Genomic DNA, 21,284 nt, shown 5'->3' with positions numbered 1-21,284 from the left:
CGGTACAATATTCGTCGCCAAGAGCTGAATCTTCATTTGGAGACACTGAATTGCTGCCTCATGACGCGTGTGCATCGGTGTGTCCGTTCCAAAGGCCGTGGCAATCATCTAGATAGCTTCAAACACTAGACCCGTCAACAGTAGACCATGTCCGCGATTAAGCCCTAGGCACGTACGAAATCACTCTTCTCCTAGCCAGGTCAATAGGCGCACAGCCACATACTAGAATTTTGTTGCACAGGCCCATGTTGATGTACGAGATGACTTGGGCTTTCGGCCGGCAGATAGCTCGCAATACCGAGTAGCAAAGGACGCAATGCTAATCTATATTTTCATATTCCTCCGGTTTGACGACGTGTAGCTTTACCAAAATTCAATACGCTCAACGCACTCATTTAATGGACCCTGTCTTTTTAAAAGTGTCAACGAGTGAGTCCGCAATTCGGCCTTTTATCAACAGGGTGTCATTTTCAACTCTTAAACTTCAAAATGATGTAGAAGAGATCTCAGTGGCTGATGGATTCAATCAGGTGCCATTCCAATATCATGTAATCCACAGCTGTCAATCATGACAAGCAGACGGTAATTGACTGAGGCTGACCTCGCCCGTTGGTACAAGGCCACCGATACACGTGTCAGCAAAGGCCACATGTCGCATGTCATGTTCAACTTTCCTTCAGTGATGCAACGAGGCTTGGCAACCCCAGGTTTCAGCTCCACGCAAGCTTACCCACCTCGATACGCCAGCGCAAAACCAAGGGCAAAGGCCTCCCTCTGCTGGGTATCGACGTGGCAAGATTCCGAAATTGAGGCTCAACATGGCGCCAAGGAGCGGAGTGGCAGAGTGGTGCATTCACATGCAACATGTCACGAGATGCCGCCTAGACTTACAAGGGATCCTCTTGGCAACGAGGATAGACGTAGCCTGCAGAATAAAGCAAGGCACAAGAGGTATGTATAGCTAGTCAGGGGGGAGGCGGAGCTTGTGCCACAAAAGTCTAACACAACTACCGTTTTACATATAGCATGGCTGTCAATATGGCTTCGCGCTTAGATCCCTGCATAATCTATGCAAGTTTTAAGCTTGTTTACAAGATTCGTATCTGTGATATGGACCATTGCCGTTCCGAGGTATCTAACTGCGTCACCACGTTCTGAAACAGCGGGTGATGAGCAATGGATCGTTGATGGCTTAAAGTGAGGCAGGTTTCCATATAAACCCAATCGGCCCCAAGTATGTAACCAGAACGGTCCTGTAGTTGTGTAGAACACTAATTTCCCATACTATTGTATTCCGAATCCTCTCAATCGCTCAAATGGTGTCCAACGTGTTTGCGGTCGCGGTTGCGGCGTGGGTAGTTCAAATGGCGACGGCACTCCCGGCAGATTCTTCTATTAATGTTGTCGGCGGGACTGGATCTGATGGGTCCAAAACGCCCTTCATTGTTGCTCTGCAGAACAATCGCCGATTCTTTTGCGGTGGCTCGCTTGCGGACGATCAAACCGTCATCACGGCTGCTCATTGTATCCAGGATCCAAGAGATGTTCAAAGGTTGACGATTCGCGCTGGATCACTAGTAAGTTTCCTTTCTTTATGACTACATGTGTGGTTCTTCCGAAATAAACTTGGCGAGATGTTCCTAACGCACACTCTACAGTCTCCATCATCCGGCGGCACTGTGGTTCCTGTAGCTTCTGCTATAGTTCACCCCGAGTGGGATCCTGACAGGTTCAATAATGACATTGCCATTTTGAAACTAGCGAAATCGGTAGGCGGCAATCAGTCGCTTGGCTTTGCCCCCTTACCGAAGCAGGACTCTGACCCTACAGAAGGAACTAACTTGGTCGTGGCTGGCTGGTATGTGTTTTAGCAAAATCTTTTGTCCGCCCCTATCGAAAAAAAATTCTGACTGTGATTCTAGGGGAGCAACAAGGGAAGGATCAAAGAATCTCCCTGGGCAACTGCGAGAAGTTGCGGTTCCGGTAGTAAGGCGTGATCAGTGCCAGAGAGCAAACGAAGACAGAAGTGGACGGTCACGGGTGAATAAAAATATGTTTTGCGCCGGTCTACCGGAAGGTGGCAAGGATGCTTGCCAAGGGGACAGTGGTGGCCCAATAGTTGATGAAACTGGAACTTTGGTCGGAATTGTGTCATTTGGCGAAGGTTGTGCAAGGGCCAATAGGTTCGGCATCTACACTAGACTGGGTAAATATGTTAACTTTGTACAGCAAAATATGGGGAGCTCGCAGTCAAAGGACGACGATTTTTAGCCCTCTCACTCCCTCTCATAACAGTACGGCGTCTTGTACCGTCACAAACTTATAGAGTACTACCTGACACTGTATTTTGCATATAAAAATACTTGCCTGCTTAAAGGGACTTAATTGCGACCTGGACTAACTGCTATAGGTGTTGAGAAATTTATGTATACTCTATTTAATAACGTAGCTTAATATTAGGTAAAGAGATTAATACTTAAGAACACAAGCAAAACTTGTAACGAGCTGCAATCGGCTGTTCTCTACGCCTCAGAAGCCGAGAGACAGGCCGAACGTGCATGAGAGGAGGCAGGTCAGATTAAATGCCCAGCGGCGACCTGAACTGTCAACTGTTAGGCCAGTGTGCTTGCATGGACAATGGACGGTTAGACACAAGGACGTAGATACTAGAAGGTACTGACCTGTAATGTCTGACACCAAACCCCAGAAGATGGCCCCCGCAGTTAGGCCAGCTTTGAGGCTCGTCGAAATGTTTCCTGACTGACTGTCTCTAAACCCATCTCTTGCTGTACGGGATTGAGGACGCCGAGCGCTTGTGCTCATAGAAGATGAAGCAAGTAGCTAAGCCTGTACAAGATGCAGATGTACCACAAATATCGGCCTATACCTTGATCAATCTCTCGGTTGACCAGGCGACATTTGTTCTCGTACAGCGTCAACCCCTCCGAGACCAGGGGCAGGGAGGCTCAGTTGAGCACACTCCCCAAATTTGGGCGAGGAAAGAACTTGCTCCATTTCGAAGTTGGGAAGGACCTTGATCAGAACTTGGCGCAATGAATACTGTTCTTTTTTTTTTTTTCCCCTGGGCTAGAGTAGAAAGAACAGCTTGCTGCGGCAGAGGGCCGGACAACGTATAGGTGACAAAACGGCAAACTGGACGTTTACTCTCATTCATTAGTTTTCCATGTCAAAATTAGTCAGCGGATTGCTTTGGACAGAAGTATCTCTAGCCATGGTGCTTGCAGCGGAAATCGGGCGACGATGGGCACCACCTAGCCCACGGCTTGGCTCAACCTACCACGGAAACATGGCATCGACAAACGTGAAATTACACTTGCTACTCCATAATACCTACTTGATGAATCATAATGCAGTCAAGTTCTTTACGTGACACTTCTTGCATGTAGGCGTTGGTCAACTTGCCGCTGATTGAGGTATGCAGGGCGATGGAAGCGAAGAGGAACCACAGGCCAGAGATGGGTCAAGACCAACGACGTCATGAACCGGCCGCACGGCGGGTTATCACTGACGCAAACGGTCAAGTATTTACGGAGAAAGGAGGTAGTTCAACTTGCCAGGAATTATCTGGTCGCTTCCAAGTTGACTCTATTACATTTCGCAGCAGGTACACAATCATCAGGAGGTGTGCCGGTGTCAACAAGGGCACATTGAAGCATGCAATGTTGACAAATTGAGGAAGCTGTGGTCGTGGCGATAGCTTTGATTGATTAATGGGCACATTGCGAGCTGGTAGTAGCTTGACCGAGTGCATCCTGTACCAGGCGCCTGAGGTATTCAACGTTGACTACCTAGCTTTACGGTACAAGTTGATTCTCCCTACAGCGGAATTGGAATTAGTACATGGCTCTCCCTAAACAACTTGCCCATGCTGACATTTCCCTTGTGCCGTCGGCCCTTAACGAGGTACCTACCTCATAGATCATGGCTATTGAATGTGATGGAAGCACAAGAAAATAAGCGAATCCCATGTCTCGAAAACTTCATCTTGCTAGTGAGAAGCGGTATTCTCTCAATTCTGGCAGACTGTTTGCCATGAAGAAATACCCTTACACCAGGCACAAACAAGGGATAATCCCAACTTGAATCTGCTTAATAGAGGACGCGATTGATAACACACTCATCGCCAGACATTTCTTTGAAATACTTGCATAGTTTGCATGCTGTGATGGAAGCTTCGTGCATACCCTTCTAGTCAACAAATGCCCCAGGCATAGGCGGAACATCCTTCTCTGGCTCTTTCTGAACAAGCAATCTTTGTTGCAGTGATGTTCTGGCGGGAGCGTTCCATCTCGCCCGGCGCTTCGTAACACCATCCTTGTTCACGCGGACCGGCACCGGTGTAGCACGCTGCTTGGCGACTGATACATGGGCACCCGGGTGCCCAAATAGACTAGCGCACCCAGGTGCCCAAATTATGTCAGCACTCCTCTAGCGCTGGGACAGACCCGCAAGACCCGGCTGGAAGATCATTTCAACTAGTTACTCTCTCCAGTTTAATCTACAACTTGACAACAATGCAATCCTCCGTCGCGCTATTCGCTGAGTGCAAAGCTTGTTGCTCATTACTGTCTACCTCTATTCTCTTCCATATTTCTTTCATTCCTCTTCTCTTGTTAGCCAAAGGATGATCACCCATCTCCCGAGCGACCTGGGCTTCAATCCGCTCATCTTCCTGGTTGCTCCAGTCTAGATACGCCATCATTTCCTCTTTCGTCCATTCTCTGGACCCTGTCGCAGTGACGCGATGCTTCGACATTTGTTTGTAGTCCAAGCACCACTCGTAACTCCGCTTGTCGTATCTTTGTGGGAGCCCCATCGCTTTGCGATATTGCTGGTTGGTCTTGATGCTGCCAGCAGGTTGCGCAGCGTACCACGCATTTCTAGCAGCTACATATCTCTCATAAATGGCACCCGGGGAATCGTACCGCGGCTCTTCCAAGGTGACACCAGACAAAGACTGGACTTGCTCAACCGTTGGCCCTTCAACGGTCAACATTGGCGGACTGCCGGGCGCGTTGTTTGATGTGGCAAGCGACCCCAAGTCAGTCGACGTATTAAATCTCATGAGAGGAGATGAACGGATGGGTGGCATGCGTGCTGCAAAGGAAGAGGGTTGATCAATCTCTGCCAAGGCATCCGCCACTGCATTTGAACATTGCGACTGCTGGGTCGTTGGCACGATTTCCGGGGGGGCCTTAGAGACACCCGCAGGAGCCATTTCCGCCGTGGCACCTGAAAATGTGACTGAACTTCGAGCTTCCGGCAGAGGTACTACCGGCGACCCCTTGAACTTCAGCGGACAGGACCTCGAGGTCATAATGTGGCCTACCACGTGGCATGCGCTGCAAGTGGGAGCCTTTCTGTTACCCTGGATTCTCTCGAAACCGGATGGTTCGCGTCTTGTGCTCGTTAAGGGTTGAGTCCTATTTAGTTGGTTTGCAGCCCGGCGAGGTTCCAGAACAGGTTTTGGCAGTGCCACCCCTCGCTTTAAGTGCCAATGTGGGTGAAAATGCTCTAACAGAAGACCCTGAGCTTCTTCTTCCAGCTTCTCGAGGGTGTGGGAGCACGGCAACCCATGTGACGAAGTGAAAGTCTGACTACATAGAATCTGACGTGGCTCTTGTAGACATAACTGCCGTTGCCCCTGGACTTTGCGCAAAGCATCATGCGAAACCCTACCTCGTACTGCTTCGAACATGAGCCCGGATACATCTAGAGGTGTGCGTAACTGTTGCGAAGCTCGAATATGTTTAAGTTCCTTGAGTTGGTTTGCGATGGCATGCTTCATGGCTTGCCAAACGTCGAAAAGGTCCAAATTCGATTTCTTAATGTGTGCTTTCATCAGTGAATGGATACCCTCGGCCCTGGGAACGTTCCATTAGCGTCTTGTCAATTGCATATAGTATAAGCCACCTGCCTCGAGGTGGCCACATTGCCGAAATGCAAGTGCATATCCACCCATGCTTTAATGATCATCTCTTTGTACGGCTCGAGCCAATACATCTTGATATACCCTACACACTCTGGATATTTTTCGCCATACTTCAGTTCAAACTTGGCCAGGCGCTCGTCAAATATCTTTTCACTTGGTGAAGCAACAATCGAGTGCCAGGAGGTGTAGAATTCTTCCCATGTGTCATTTTCTGCCCGCTCTGAGGTTTCGTTTTCTTTCTGCACAAAAAAGGGCCGGCAGCGCTGGAGGACCGCTTTGTTGACATGCCAGAGGCAGAGGAGCGCTTTGGTCGTTGGAAACCAATGTGCAGCAGCGTTCATTGCAGCTAGGCATCGATCAGTCAAGACAACTGACGGAAGTTCACGCTGGTAAAGTGACCTGAGATGTTGTAACGCCCAAGAGTAATCCTCTTCCGATTCACCGGATAGAAATGCAAATGCGATACAGAACGACCGCTGGCTAGAATCTACTCCGACCATGTCGAGTAGCGGCATACCGTGTTTATTCGTCTTGTAGGTACAATCCAGCAATAATACGTCCGGGTTGCATTGTAAATACGCCACAGAGTCAGGATGGGCAAAGAAGATAGCCGTCAGTCGATTGTCTACATCCAAGCGGACGCGACACCAAAAGCCCTCGTTATCTAATTGGTCGACTAGGGCTTGAATGCTGCTCTGGCCTTCGCGAAGATCTCTCCTGGTTGCCGCAATCCGGTTGTATATATCCCGCTGAGTTGCAAGTGTTTCTGAGTGGTTATGGAGGTAGGTCCTTATTTCTCGAGGGGCAGTTCCAGACTTCACGAGTTTGGAGACGATCGCCGCATCTTTTCCCACAAGCTTGCGGTGGGCAGGGTGTGCAGAAGGATCATCGCTGGGCGCGTGATTATGTTTAGCACATTCGATGTCTGGTCGATGGCTCAAGACCCATGTACTACCATCTAGCGATTGCTTGGCTAGAACTGAAAACTTGCAGCCAGTTCTTCGGCTCGAAGTGCGTCGCACTCGATCAGTAGAAGGGCTTGGAGGAGGTTTATTCCTATCACAAGCGAATATTACTCTGACTCTGCCATTTGGTGTCTTGAGGGATTTCCCTGTTGTAAATGCGTACCCTCGAGGTTTCGCCCAAGAATTGATAGCATCAAGTAAGGACTCGCGTGATTCATATGTGCCTTCGGGTGGAAGAACGTCGTCAGGGAATGCTGCCTGATCCATGTTTCATCAATCTGATTGGCGCTGCAATGTGCAGTGGCTGCAGGAACATGCTGGGGCACAGGTTCTGTCCCAGCGCTAGAGGAGTGCTGACATAATTTGGGCACCTGGGTGCGCTAGTCTATTTGGGCACCCGGGTGCCCATGTATCAGTCGCCCGTACGGCACCCGTCATTTTTACCCACAGCCTCTCATGATTACGCATACGCACTTTTTGCACGACTTGAGCAAACACCTTCAGCCCTCAAGCACATGTACCCAACCCTCGAAGGCATCCATGTCTCCGGCCCTCACGCCACTCACCCACCCTCTTCATCTGCTGTTGTTGGTGTGCATTGTTTCCCACTTCCGCGGTCGCAGCCCAAGCCCGTCACATCCAAGTGCTTGAAGCATCCGGCTTAGACGGTACAGCTCCGCCGAGGATTGCCAATCTTGGTCATCTCCTCTAGAAATGATACGCAAATCATGTGTCGACAACATGTGACATCTCACATGCACCATGTTTGCCGTAGTCGCAGATTAGTGTGTCGGTTTCGGGCTTCCGGGCGGGTGATGGATGGTGTTGATAGCGACGTTGTGGGTTGCTATGAAGAAGGATCGAACACGAGTCTCTTGGGCTTGACGAGCCCAGGGACCTGGTGTGGTGTGATGCGGATTCTGGGATTTCGATCAATGGAATCTGATATGATGGTTTTTGGTTTTTTGCTAGGCAGAGCCTCATGCCAGCTTGTGTTGGTGGGCACGGCCAAAAAGCAAGAGACGACACGGAATAAATACAATCTCACAGAATTTCTGTTTGTCCCTAGTTCCTCTGGAGACAAATACCTCATCCTGCTCCGGTAAATAGTCTGGGTCAAGCATTGGAGTAGTTGCTACAGATACCTAGGCAGAATAATACGGACTCGTGTGCTATTCAGCCGACGAAAAAATCGCTCTTCAGGCAACCCTCCCCAATAATGACTCAATTAAGACTTGTACATGTTCCAAATAGGCAGAATTTGCGTTATTAAAAGTTCAACCTGTACGTGCCACACGGGCCAGTGGTTGCCCGAACAGCTCCAACTGACAACGTGATCCCATCACGAAAAGCCTCATACTTCCGGATGCGGGAAGTAGAGTAGCAGCAACTACCCCGAAGCAAATGAAAACCAATCCACGGACAAGGAGAGGGCTACTACAGAACACGTGAGAAACAATCCGCGAACAGGGGAGGGCACATGGATGAAAGACATCAGCGGTCAACCAGGACAATAAGGGCCATTAAGCTCGTGCTCCCGTCATGTCTCAGTTGTGCTGGAACTTCAGATGGTCCAGCACGCATGCACTGCGCGAAATGATATTCACTTGTCTGTTGTGCCATCATATTACTGTTTCTTGAGCCTGTTCCCATCGTGGACTGTTCACATGGAAAAGGTATCAAAACCCAAGCCCGGCCGCCTTTTTCAACAGCCGCTTCATTCCATCGCCGCAATCACACCGAGACATACCAAGGAAAAAACCAAAAACTCTGACGCAAATCACATCATAACCAATCTCCTTTCAAAATGAAGTTCTCTCTCGCCTTTGCCGCCCTTTTCATCGGCGCCGCCGTGACCGCCATGGAAGGCGACCACCTCTATCTAACGGGTGGAAGTGGACGTCCCCCTGCTCCGGGCATCTCGCAAAGCTAATCGGTTCATATCCGCGCCTACGTATAGACATGCGTCAAGATTAACGGTGGCAACGGCCCGTACAAACTTAGAAAGCCGGTGAACAAGAAGATCAATGGCAAGATGGAGATGGTCATGGAACGGGACAGTGAGACTTGCGAGCCCAGCCATATCGTGAGTTACTTGGCTCGTCCCACACCGAGGGGGGAAGAGCTGGCAACTTGGCCATCTATCAAGTTGCTTGCGCAAGACCCCCAGGTTTGTTCCTGCTATAGGCTGTCCCGGTGGGCACCTAACGCTGACTGCATGGTGTAATAATACCGGAAACGTCTGCACCTATAGCACCGCCTTGGGCGATGCTCTCTGCACTTGAGTTACATAGGAGGTGGGTGGCACTGGGGCGGGTTTATCGATGTTTGTGATGTATTTGGGGACCAGGCTTTGCAGTGCCCCGTTGGGTATTGAATGGATGAAAAGACACTTTTTGTATGGCTACCTTGGTTCATGTAGTCATGTTTAGGGAGACCTGAGTACCATCACATCGATAAACGCACCACGAGGGCTTGAGCCACAGCAGGACTACTAGGTTACGAGTCCGTCTTGAAAGATGATGGCAATAAAGTCAAGGTTCCTGTGATGTTTTGCCACGTGGAGGTCCAATATGGTTTACCACGAGAGAAAGCTGGAATATGACCGGGCAGATGATATACAGGGTGTGAAAACCATTATTGATCAAGTACGAAATCGGGGACTTGGGACCTCGATGCTCCCAGTGACATCGCCCCATCCATGAGCCAGATTTGTTTGACTTCACTGCTCGGGGTTCTTGGAGGCAGGGGATAATTTCAGCTATCCGGAGCATCGTACGTCCTGGCTGTATCATGAGCTTCTTACAGGCTCATAGCATGGTGAAGCAGCAAATGCGTGATATCAATTGAGGTAGTAGGCGGGCGGTAGCATGTAGGTATTCAATAATCCATAATCAACTTCCTCAGACCACAAACTCGTTTCCATATCCCACCGAGACCTAATGATCCATTATAGACTTATACATTTGCGGTGGCTAGATACAGAAAGAGCACCTCCTGCTTGAATTCTACTTGCCAAAACATCGCCATCCATCTTGCGGTTCCTCGGTTGTTTTCGCCGAGGTCCACCACCAAGACCATATTGACCAGCGACGATGTGGCGGCTTTGACTCTGGGGTCGATTTCGATTTCGATGTGGAGATGATGTCCTCGGCTGCACTGTTACACTTCTTGCAGGCTGCTTCCTTGCCATGGGTCCTCTTGGGGCAGGACTTTTGCCCGCACGGAGTGACTTCGACGGGTGCCGGTGGTTTGGACATGGAGGCCCGAAGTGATGTTTTGCCATTGTCTGATTCCGCCGATAGCGGAGCCGGCTTTGATAGCGGGACCGGCTTTGGATTTCCACGAGGTAGAGCATGCGACGGCGCGGATGCATGTACAGCAGGTGGACTCGCCTGGTTGTGGTGTCTTTTCAGCGGAGAATCATGGGTCGAGGTGGTTCGATGACTGCCATGTGGTCTTGCATCTGAGCTTTTTGTGTGGGATCTAGTCGACTGGGTGGATGTACGTCTATGTTTGCTGCTACGTTTTCGCTTAGGTTCAATGGGCGATATGAAGCAGTTGTACCCCAGCATTGGGGGAAACATGGCTGCGGATTTCTCGTCGGGGTTGCTCGACTAGTGAAAGTGATAGGCGACGAGGTCGATGAGCACAGCCTTGCTAGGGGATATGTAATCAGGGCAAGTTGATAGAAGTGAATGTGATAAAAATATTCTGCTGTAGGAGACACAACCACTGCTTCGGGTTCCTCTTGTTGACGGAATGCTAGTCGCCAAAAGACACAAGCAGTGGAGGAGCAAGGACAAGGAGAGAACACACGGCCACCCGTATAGCTCCAAGGAAGAGGTTGAGTTCTTGCTAGATTGTAATAAAATTTGGCATCAATCCACCTTCCACATGATTGGACAGTGTGAGGCAAGTCGAGGAAGCTTGGCACTGCATCTCAACCGTGACTTCCCTTGTCCCTTGCGCCACCCTTGATCCAAGCCGTACAGGTCGTTCGGCATTGCACAATACCTACCTAGAAACTAGGCTAGGTACTGAGTAGCGACAAGGAATCGAGTCTGGCTGAACCGTCGTCTCGTGGCTGAAGTATGCTGCCTGCGAACGGCTGCAACTTGGGCGCAGTGTCGTGAGTCGCGAGTCGTGAAGTCGTGACCATCTGCCGCCATCTTCTCCGGGCAGTGAAGCGCAAATTGGGATAACTTGCTGGCTGATTTTGGCATGAAAGTAAAACCCTTTCGCCTTTCCCACCTCGAGCCCTCATACCACCCGTGCATAACAGTTCCACCCACACAATCGTGGAGGTCCTAATCCCGATGAGTTGATGGCAAGTTCACCAAGTCTGGCATCCACAGAAGCGACTTGGCCCATGTACGAGTTGAAAACAAATCCAGAAAGAAATGGAAACTTGGGACTCGTCTTTGTCAGCCTCATCCTATTAGATGCAATGGGGATGCGGCGTCTAGAGTCTGAAAATGACACAGTAGTCGCTGACTGCGTACTGGAGATGGATCTGGTGCGAAATCGCCCCTCTGACTCACCAACGTACCAGAGTGACCGACTCGCCGGTGTCACCACCCGCCCACTTGACCGAGTATCCTGACTGGTAGCGCAACCGTCAAACTACAAATGTCAAACTTGGACAACCTGCAAAACCATTGCTCCAGGACCATTACCGTTCAGCGCAACCGTTTTATGCTATACCTGTTCACCGGGCTCCTCATTTCCTGGCTCGCATCGCCATGACTGCGAATTTTCCCAAATTCGAGGAGGAGACTCTCCGCTTTTGGCGGGAAGTCGACGCGTTCAAGACACAGCTTCGGTTGACAGAAGGAGGTCCGAGATTCTCGTTCTACGATGGCCCGCCGTTTGGTATGTTCTGATTCTGTCTTCCCTGGGCAAAGCGAACCATTGACTGATCATGACCAACAACAGCGACTGGTACGTGCAAAGCAATTTGCGAGATTTCAACCTTGCGTCCTTTGGCGCCCTCAAGTCTTCCCTGTTGACCAACGTGGCAGGCCTCCCTCACTATGGTCATTTTTTGACCGGAACGTTGAAAGACATTATTCCGAGATACTGGTCCATGAAGGGATACCACGTGGTGCGACGATTCGGCTGGGACACGCATGGCGTTCCGATTGAATATCAAATCGATAAGAAGTTTGGTGTCTCTGGTCCCGAAGCAGTTCGCCAAATGGGCATTGACAAGTACAATGCCGAGTGCAAGGCCATCGTCATGACATATGCCCAGGACTGGAAGCAGATCATGGAACGACTTGGTCGCTGGGTGGACATGGACAATGATTACAAGGTGCGGTTGGCATTCTGACCAAGCAGTCCGTGTTGTGCTAACTGTCCCAAGGCCATGGATCCGTCATTCATGGAGACAGTGTGGTGGGTATTCAGCCAGCTCTTTGATAAAGACCAGGTATATCGAGCATACCGCATCATGCCATATTCTACCGCCCTCTGCACGCCGCTTAGTCTTATGGAGGCCAAGGAAAACGAAAAGATGACACAGGATCCCGCTATCCTGGTTTCCTTTCCGTTACTTGGCGTCCAGGGCAAGGAAAGCACTTCTCTCGTCGTGTACACAACCACCCCGTGGACCCTGCCTTCGAATTTGCTCATCGCAGTCCACCCCGACCTCGAGTACTTGGAAATACTTGACCAACAGAGTGGAAACCAGTACATCACTATGGAGAGTGGTCTGAGCATGCTCTACAAAGACCCCAAGAAAGCCAAGTACAAGGTCGTCGGACGTCTAAGAGGCAAAGAGCTGGTCGGATGGAAGTACATACCTCTTTTCAATTACTTCACCAAAACATTTTCCGATTGCTTCCAAGTTATTGCCGCCGACTATGTTGAAGCTGGCGAAGGAACAGGACTGGTACATCAGGCACCTGCATTTGGCCAAGAGGATTACGACGCCGCCCTTGCGGCTGGGTTTATTGGTCCAAGTCGCCTGCCTCCTTGTCCAGTGGACGACAAGGGCTGTTTTACTGCTGAAATACCTGAATATGTTGGTATCCATGTCAAAGTTGCGGACAAAGCTATTATGAAGGACTTGAGGCCTACCGGTCGCCTCCTTGTTGAAAGCCACATCATGCATGTTGACAAGTTCTGCTGGCGGTCAGACACGCAACTCATCAGAAAAGCCGTGTCGTCGTGGTTCATCAAGGTCGAAAACTCCATACCCCAAATGATGGAGAACCTGCAAAGCACGACAAGCTGGACGCCTGCGTTTGTGAAGGAGAAGCGATTTGCGAATTGGATCGCCAATGCCCGCGATTGGAATGTTTCTCGCAACCGATACTGGGGTACTCCTATACCACTTTGGGTAAGCGACGACTACGAAGAGGTCGTCTGTGTTGGTAGCGTGGCCGAGTTGAGACGATTGAGCGGCTACACTGGTGAGATTGATGATTTACATCGTGACAAGATTGATCACATCACTATACCTTCCAAGAAGGGCAAGGGCGATCTAAGACGCGTTGAAGAAATTTTTGACTGCTGGTAAGTGTTTAGAATAAGCCCATCGATGTTCTCTGGGCTGACAAACCAAGGCTCGAGTCTGGTGCCATGCCGTACGCGTCCATTCATTATCCATTCGAGAACCACGACGAGTTCGACGGAGGACATTTCCCAGCTGATTTTATCGCCGAGGGGCTGGATCAGACACGAGGATGGTTCTACACCCTCACAGTGCTTGGAAATAAACTCTTTGGGAAATCACCCTTCAAGAATGTTCTTGTTAATGGCATGGTTCTTGCCGAAGATGGGAAGAAGATGTCTAAAAGTTTAAAGAACTTTCCAGACCCGAGTCGTATATTTGAGAGATATGGATCCGATGCTCTGAGGCTATACCTCATCAACTCTCCTGTTGTAAAAGCAGAGCCACTTCGCTTCAAGGAGAGTGGCGTCAAAGAGATTGTGTCAAAAGTTTTGCTTCCCTTATGGAATAGCTATCGATTCTTCTCGGAACAAGCAGCGCTATATAAGAAGACAACTGGCCAAGATTTCGTGGCGGATATCACGTTTTCAACTGGTGGCTTGAACAACGTGATGGACCGCTGGGTCTTGGCTGAGTGTCAAAGTCTGCTTCAATTCATTGAGCAGGAGATGCGCGGTGCGTTTGTCCCTGCATCGCATGAATCTCAGGTGCTAATATTATATAGGATACCGAGTATACACTGTAGTTCCACGGTTGTTGAAAATGATTGACGACTTGACTAACTGGTACATTCGATTCAATCGAAAGAGACTCAAGGGAGCTGCCGGCCTTGGGGAAGCTGACACTTCTGCTGCTCTGAATACTCTACTACAGGTCCTGTTTACCTTGGTCACAGCCCTGGCTCCCTTTATTCCATTCATCACTGAACACATATATGGCCTGCTTAGGCCGTTCCTTGGCGACGTTCTTGCTTCATTTAGAGATACAAGAAGCGTGCATTTTTTACCTTTTCCCACGGCCCAAGAGGAATTGTTTGATCAACTTATCGAAAGAAAGATGGCAGTATTACAAAAAGTCATACAACTGGGTCGTGTTGCCCGGGAAAAAAGAAACGTATCTCTTAAGACTCCATTGTTGAGCCTCGTCGTGATTGCTGCCAGCCAATTCATATCCGACGTTGACTCCTTGAAGGACTACATCCGAGAGGAGCTCAATGTCCGAGATGTAATCTTGACTACGGATGAAGAGAAATATGGTATTTCCCTTGAAGCAAGGGTGGATTGGCCAACTCTCGGTAAGAAGCTCAAGAAGGATGTGCAGATTGTACGAATGGCACTCCCATCGCTATCGCAAAACGAGCTGCGATCGTATCAGCGGGAGAAAAAGATGACTATCCAGAACATTGAGCTTGGTGAGAACGACCTGACCATCGTAAGAATAATGGACAAGCATTCCACTGCTACTGCGATCGGGTCTGGTCCTCAATGGGAGCCAGCATTCGCGGACGATGCCGTAATATTACTCGACACAGCACCACATGCAGAACTCATAAACGAGGGCTTCACAAGAGAGCTTATTAACCGTGTTCAGAGGCTGCGGAAAAAGGCCGGTCTCGTCCCAACCGATGATGTCCATATGGGATATACGATCGTTTCCTATCCAGAGGCTGCGGATATTGATGCAGTGATCTCATCCAGAAGGGATCTGTTTGAAAGTGCTCTGCGTGGCATGCTGGAAAAAATGCCAGAGCACGCCGGAAGCAAGGAGGTCATCTTGGAAGAGGAGAGCACTGTCGGGGAATTGACATTGAAACTGGGGCTGTTTAAGATTTGATAGAGCAGGACGATTGATCAGGCGCAGATGGCGGTGTAATTCAAATGAGGACTGAAGACTACCATTGGTACCCTTTTTTTCTTTTGATCTCCGATATTCACCATTTTCCTCCGGTAAATCATTTTTCCTCCAAGCAACTGAAAGCAATAACCGACCATCATCACCAATCCACACGCGAATAACACTGCCTATCGAAAGGGCCCTCAAACACACTCCTCATTCTTCAAAACCTCGTATTGTTAACCCTTTGCATCCTCCTCCATTTCCTTCAGTTCAGCCGCCAAAAAATCAACTTCTCCTCTGGCCTCAAGTATTTCTTTGTAAAGTTCGTCTAGACGGTCTTGAATCATTTTCAGCTCATCAATGTACGATTGCAATCCTTGGGCACTTTCGGGATCGTCCTCATCACACATGGACTTGTAGTTATTCTTCAGCTGCTCGTAGTATCCAAGTTCTTCATACGCCTTGTTGTGTTCCGCGGAAAGGACATTGCGACGCTCCATCCATGCTTCCAGTTTTGCGCGCTTGTCCGGTATTTCGCTGGCGGCAAGCTCCCTACAAGACATTCCGCTGTCCATGTCCATGTCCATGTCCAGGTCCATGACTGCTGCGGTGGTGGACTAGACTTGATTCAAAGTGGATTTCAGGGGTCAAGACAAAATATGTTTGCAGTTGAAGAAGCAATGTACGGGAATTTGGTCTTTAGGAAATGTTCGAAGTTTCGAGGTGTGCGTGTGGTGCAATTGTTGAAGAAAGGGGGAAAGACGGCTTGTTGGTAGAGGAGATTAAAACCTGACAGAGGCATTAGGGGGTTAAAGAGCTCTTTATATATATCAATTCGCACGGAGATGTTCAGTCGCAGATCCTTTGGCTTACTTTCATTGTAGATTGTGATGCGTTAGGGGTCATTATCAGGGCGGTGTTTGGAATGAAGGTGGTCGATGTCCAGTAGCTCACTGCCGTGGACAATATTGACAAGAACTTGCAAAGATGTGGAGAGGCGGTGGGTGCCTGTGATTGTTTAGAAACTACTGGCCAGCATAGCTGTTGGCAAGTGGAAGAATCATATGCACGCTCCTTTTTTCGAAGACTTGGTCCGTGAACCGGTGCTTGTTCAAAGGAAGCTCATTGTATTGACGCCCTATGTGGGACGGATAAGTCCGAGGCTCTGTCAAAGGAGGTGGCCGATAATCAATAAAGCGACTTTAAACACGACGGGTACGTTACGCACACGGAAACGAATCTCTGGAATGCCCCCCCGGACAGAGGTTGGTCAAGGTTTGTACGGAATAATGTTGCCAGTGTCCCCAACTTGAACTCTGATGAAGCACCAGGTTCCAAATATGCACGTCTTATCTATCTGCTTGTGTAGAGTGCAGCTACTGCATGCAGTGAGCCCGTCCGCAGTCACGACATGTGCGGCTTAATGCAGTGTTTTTCGTATTCATCGAACGGCATAGTAACCGTTTGCCTGAGCTAATTTTAGATGGGTTCGCCTTGGATTATTGTGTTGGGTAGACACTAATCGGCACAAGTCGCATATTTTAAGGACGTACAATGCAATTTATACAATATACATGCAGCGGTATACAGGAGAACTCGACTAGAACACAGTTTTCCGTGATTCTCCATGCCCCCAGGCCACTACACAAGGTTGCATTACAGCATAGGAAGTTGTAGTCCGAGCCTGTTACACGGTCAATGCCCAACAAATGGGCATCGCCGATGCGGGAGCTAGAGGATACACAGACTGAACACATGACCCGCCGGGAGCCTTGGGCATAGCTGTTCTTTTCATGCATACATAATGGTTCCTCGTCCCTTCCTTTCCCTTGGAAATCAAGGACCTTGACATCCTACAAGATTATTATTGAATAAAGTCATTCCGCTCCAAGCACTTGATATCGATTCAAGCCCTGGCACAGAACCCGTCCTTTCACAGACCAAATCAAGCTGTCATGTTTAGACCTTGACGTCCGAGACGCCAATAACTGTTGACGTCCACAGTGTATTTATGTAATCAAATGTCGACGAGTGAATGCCTCGGCATCTAATGCCACGGCATTTCTTGATTCACACCAGCTGAAGACGACTGCGTGTTGCGTACTTGACACAAGCTCTCAATCGACTTCCTTTCACAGCGTTGGATGCAGCAGGCCTGGTGGACCATTTGCAGAAGGCAGCTAATTCTTTCACTTGATCAACGCCGAGGGCCGGTCTTGTAAGTCAATTGGAGGGGACTGTTGGGGAGTAAGAAAGTTATATAGCTTACAGCTAATTGCAACAGCGACTAGCCATGCCGTCGGTCGCGACTGAGCCACAGAGCATAACCAACTAAACTTTTTAGTTTTTCAATAAGTCTTATGGGTCATAAATGGAGAGAACGTTGTAGCCAAGACCATGGGAATCCGTGAGTTTATTACGTATACGCATGCGTGATAGGACCGACAAATGATGGCAAAGGGTAAACATACAAGTCTTACACAAGCATGAGGTTATACGAATCAACAACACCAAGCACTAGTGGACAGCCAAGTTGCGTAATCCCATTAGACTCCGGATGCGATCGATATAAAGCATACCTATGCTCTGGTAAACCAAAAAAACGCGATACCTCCTAAAACAGCTATGATGATGCTCTCGCGCCATGCACCAGACGTATCTAGAAACGAACCTGGTCGAAAATGGTTCAGCTGACGATATTAGTCGTGAAGGAAGAGTTCAACTCGGACTCGCCTGTGAGTTTAGTGATGATATTGGCGGAGCTGTTCTGATCCATCCTTGTCGTGTTTATTTCAATGCATTCCCAGCTACTAGCTTCGTTTACACCGCCGTGTCCCAAATACCGTGGTTGCTTGGGGTACGTGCAGAGTGGTCGTTGCGATTCCACCCCGGCAAGGGCCGAGTCGTTGCGGAATTTGGTAGCGATCATCTTGTCGGGCGCCTTGCCGCTCTCAACCCAGGCCATGATGGCCAAGATGACGTCGTGTTGGGGATCCATGAACCCGGGAACAGAATGACTTGCCCCCGTTACGCTTTGTGACCCGCCCCCGATATACCAAGGCGCCACCGTCGAGCCCATGCAGTGCTGCATGCCGGGAACAAAGAAGAAGCGGTAGAATTCGTCAACTTTGATCCCTTTCGGGGCCAAGGTACGATAGACTTGGTCGTAGAAATGCCGGCTGCTTCCCGCGGGAATCAAGTCATCAGCTAGCCCATGGTAGTGAATCAGTTTGCCGCCTCGGCTTTGGAAAGGAGACAGGTCGAAATCGTCGGCTGTCGCGCCCCCGGGATTGACCTTCTCCGCCATCAGCACGTCTTCGTACTTGAAAGTCGTGTAGTCCCAGCTGCTGTCATTGAAAACCCAGTAGCGGAGAAAGTCGACCCCCAGGGTCGAGGGCTGAGCAGAGAGAGCGGCTGCACTGGCGCCAAGGGACATGCCGGGAAACACGAGGGCCTGGTCTGTATCCAGGTAGTTTCTGTAGAGCCTTTCGGCAGTGTCTATCTGGGAGGGCGTCAGGCAGGCCGTCTTGTGGCCTGGCGAGCAGAGAAGCCGATTAAAGTCAAAATTGCATCCGTCCGGGTCGCTGATGATGCCGTCTGGCACCCCGTCCTGAGCATCACACTGCCGAACCATTTCATCCGCAATGGCACCGAAGAGAGCGGAGGGTACATGATGAGAGCTATTCGCCGGCAAGTTGGTCAGCCCCTGCTTCACGGTCCATGTCTGAAGGTGTGTCGTCCACCAGGCCGGTGCTCCCACCACGACGCCGTCGAATGTGTCGGGGTGAAGCTGAATCTCTCTGAGCCCCTGACGACCACCAGTGGAGCAACTGGCATAATAGGAGAATTCAATGTCCTCGGCGTAGTAGGACCTGACAATCTCCTTTGTTGCCGTGGCAGAGCCGTGCATGGCTCGATATCCCCAGTTGATGAGCTTTTCCGGCTGATGCAGGCCCCATTTCCCATCAGTCGCCGCAGAACTGTGCCCAGTATCCGTAGACATTGATGCGAATCCATACTGGGAGAATATGCCCTGTAATTTCGTAAGTGGACTGATTTACAAGGAAGACGTGGCTGCGGTGGCGGCTTGAACTGACCATGTCGATCCAGTTTATTCCGCCCCCCAAGCCGCCGTTGCCCGTAGCCAAAAAGCGACCATTCCATTGACTCGGAAGGAAAACACCAAAGTTGTACGAGGTATCTCCTGGGGTTTTGGTGTTGAATGATGCGGCGCAAAGTTCTGGAAGCCCCGTGGCGTTGTGTGGAAAAGGGATGTTTGTAGCGGCATCGCCAAACGATCCGTTCAGAGGCACCTCGGCGATGTAATTGATCGATGTGCCAGGGATGGAATCCAAGACTGCCTTGAAGGTAGACTGCGAGCACTTTGATTGACTGCAATGGCACCTAGCAGCCAGAAGGATGCCGGCAAAGATTGGTAGCGCAGCGCGTGACGAACGCATGGTGGTGACCAAGGCGTTGATGCAAGAATTTGCCAATATAGAAGCACCTCTTACGTTGGGCGAGTAGTCTTGTGATGGTTATGAGACGTTTTTGTCCCTGGTAACTGGGTGCCAGGTGTCACCTTGATGGTATTCCAAGTCTAGGTACTCGTACGCATGACACGGCATCGGAGCATCAACCAATTCCCGCAAGGCGAAGAACCTATGGCCCGATCTCACTGGGATTCTGCCAGTTTTGTGGAGTGTTGATGTGGGCACTGGGGAAGGACGATACCAATTTGCCGATCAAGAGAGCCGGGCGTCGCTCGGACCGAATGAGTTGCAGTCACTTGAGCTACTTGGTTGCAAATAACTTGTAGGAGTAGATATTTCCCCCGACGCGCGCACTGATCAGGTTATAGCAGGATGTAAAGGCCAGGGCAGGTGGTAGTTGAAACCGAGCAACGAAACTTACCATGCGCTATACTTTGATTTGTAACTCGTCCCTCGCATTCGGTCGGTCTTGTTGAAAAGTCCGGTTTGAGGACCTTTATGCCATGCCTAATTGAGCAAGTAACTTGGTCGGCAACCAATCGGGAGTCTATTAGCCGAATCTTTGGCGTGACACGTCCGCAGCGAAGAACGAAAAGACAAAATAGTTATCGACCAGCCTTGGATTTTGAGTATATACTATAACAAGCCTTATAGCAAGTTATAGTATAAGGAATTACTTTTAAAAAGGGTTATGAATGAGGTTCAGAGGCTTCATGTCATTGCGAAGCAAATTAATACCGACATTCGCTTAGAAACCCCGCCCGCCTGCGCAAGCGTCGGATCGGGACGCTTGATGCATTCGGATCGGAAGTGACGTAATTGCGGGGAAACCCTGTCCACTGAGTCCATCTATTCGCCGCTGTATGCATGAGCGCTGTATGCATACGACTAACCCGATTTAGCTGGGAACCCTATATCCCACACCTCTTAGTGTGTTCTACATATAAAAAAATAGTTATGTAATATATTATTTAAAACGCGCTTAATAATAAGTTTAAAATTTAATAGTATTAAGTGGTAATAATATTAAAAGAGCTTAATTCATTTAAAAACGCGATTTTTAGTATTTTATTTAAAATATATATATTCTATTAAGCTAGCTATTAATTTAAGCTATTTAAGGGGTTATTATAATAATAATTTTCTTCTTTATAATTAACGCTTATAATAGGTTACTTTTAATAACTTATACGTTTATTAATCTTATTACCTTATTAATTATAGTATTTTTAAAACGAATTAATAATTATAAGCTACTTTTATTATTACTTCATATTCTTAGCTATAATTACCCTTTAATTTTAGCTTATATAAGGGTTCTTTCAATATTAGAATTAAGCTATTATAAGCCCTATTAATTTAAGCGCTATAATTATAATTATAAAGGTAATTTAATTAATTAAAGCACTTAAGTTAATTAACGTAATAGGGTTAATTCAGGTAATTAAGTTACTTATAATAATTAAATTATTATTAAATCGTATTATTAAGGGTTAATTTAGTTATTTTAAGCTTTACGTACGCGGTTAACCTTAATAGGGTTTAGAATTTAAAGGGTTAAGTTATTAATATTTTAA

The 21,284-nt window shown here is 48.8% G+C and overlaps 6 protein-coding genes across 7 annotated transcripts; 2 read left to right on the top strand and 4 right to left on the bottom strand.

Moving 5' to 3' along the window:
• Positions 1 to 1,316: 1,316 nt before the first annotated feature.
• J3458_021352 (uncharacterized protein) lies at positions 1,317 to 2,271 on the top strand (the record flags this gene model as incomplete). The annotated part of the gene is made up of 3 exons (XM_066122564.1): positions 1,317 to 1,577; positions 1,659 to 1,858; positions 1,923 to 2,271. The coding sequence occupies 3 exons, from the start codon at positions 1,317 to 1,319 to the stop codon at positions 2,269 to 2,271; spliced, it is 810 nt and encodes a 269-aa protein (XP_065972322.1).
• A 1,835-nt stretch (positions 2,272 to 4,106) lies between these two features.
• Positions 4,107 to 7,326, bottom strand: J3458_022582 (uncharacterized protein). Of its 2 annotated transcripts, XM_066123080.1 has the most exons (2): positions 5,939 to 7,326; positions 4,107 to 5,885 (listed from the first exon to the last, which is right to left on the bottom strand). In XM_066123080.1, exons 1-2 carry the CDS (start codon positions 7,183 to 7,185, stop codon positions 4,520 to 4,522), a joined length of 2,613 nt encoding a protein of 870 aa, XP_065972321.1. In that variant the 5' UTR covers positions 7,186 to 7,326; the 3' UTR covers positions 4,107 to 4,519. The 2 variants fall into 2 exon arrangements, with proteins under 2 accessions (XP_065972321.1, XP_065972320.1); XM_066123079.1 differs by having other exon boundaries at positions 4,107 to 7,326.
• A 2,600-nt stretch (positions 7,327 to 9,926) lies between these two features.
• Positions 9,927 to 10,505, bottom strand: J3458_021351 (uncharacterized protein; the record flags this gene model as incomplete). The annotated part of the gene is made up of 1 exon (XM_066122563.1): positions 9,927 to 10,505. One exon carries the CDS (start codon positions 10,503 to 10,505, stop codon positions 9,927 to 9,929), a length of 579 nt encoding a protein of 192 aa, XP_065972319.1.
• A 1,158-nt stretch (positions 10,506 to 11,663) lies between these two features.
• J3458_021350 (uncharacterized protein) lies at positions 11,664 to 15,493 on the top strand (the record flags this gene model as incomplete). The annotated part of the gene is made up of 6 exons (XM_066122562.1): positions 11,664 to 11,793; positions 11,857 to 11,862; positions 11,943 to 12,235; positions 12,287 to 13,440; positions 13,491 to 14,053; positions 14,103 to 15,493. The coding sequence occupies 6 exons, from the start codon at positions 11,664 to 11,666 to the stop codon at positions 15,209 to 15,211; spliced, it is 3,255 nt and encodes a 1,084-aa protein (XP_065972318.1). The 3' UTR covers positions 15,212 to 15,493.
• Positions 15,042 to 15,813, bottom strand: J3458_021349 (uncharacterized protein; the record flags this gene model as incomplete). Its single annotated transcript, XM_066122561.1, has 1 exon — positions 15,042 to 15,813. The coding sequence occupies one exon, from the start codon at positions 15,811 to 15,813 to the stop codon at positions 15,451 to 15,453; it is 363 nt and encodes a 120-aa protein (XP_065972317.1). The 3' UTR covers positions 15,042 to 15,450.
• Positions 15,814 to 17,886: 2,073 nt separating this feature from the next.
• J3458_021348 (uncharacterized protein) lies at positions 17,887 to 19,674 on the bottom strand (the record flags this gene model as incomplete). Its single annotated transcript, XM_007813781.2, has 2 exons — positions 17,887 to 19,247; positions 19,312 to 19,674. 2 exons carry the CDS (start codon positions 19,672 to 19,674, stop codon positions 17,901 to 17,903), a joined length of 1,710 nt encoding a protein of 569 aa, XP_007811972.2. The 3' UTR covers positions 17,887 to 17,900.
• Between the last annotated feature and the right edge of the window lie 1,610 nt (positions 19,675 to 21,284).

The sequence above is a fragment of the Metarhizium acridum genome (genome assembly GCF_019434415.1).
Source record: "Metarhizium acridum strain ARSEF 324 chromosome Unknown scaffold_579, whole genome shotgun sequence".
Classification (NCBI taxonomy): Eukaryota; Fungi; Ascomycota; class Sordariomycetes; order Hypocreales; family Clavicipitaceae; genus Metarhizium; species Metarhizium acridum.
The sequence above is the reverse complement of the archived record's forward strand: the minus strand, read 5'-3'. Positions and strand labels throughout refer to the sequence as shown.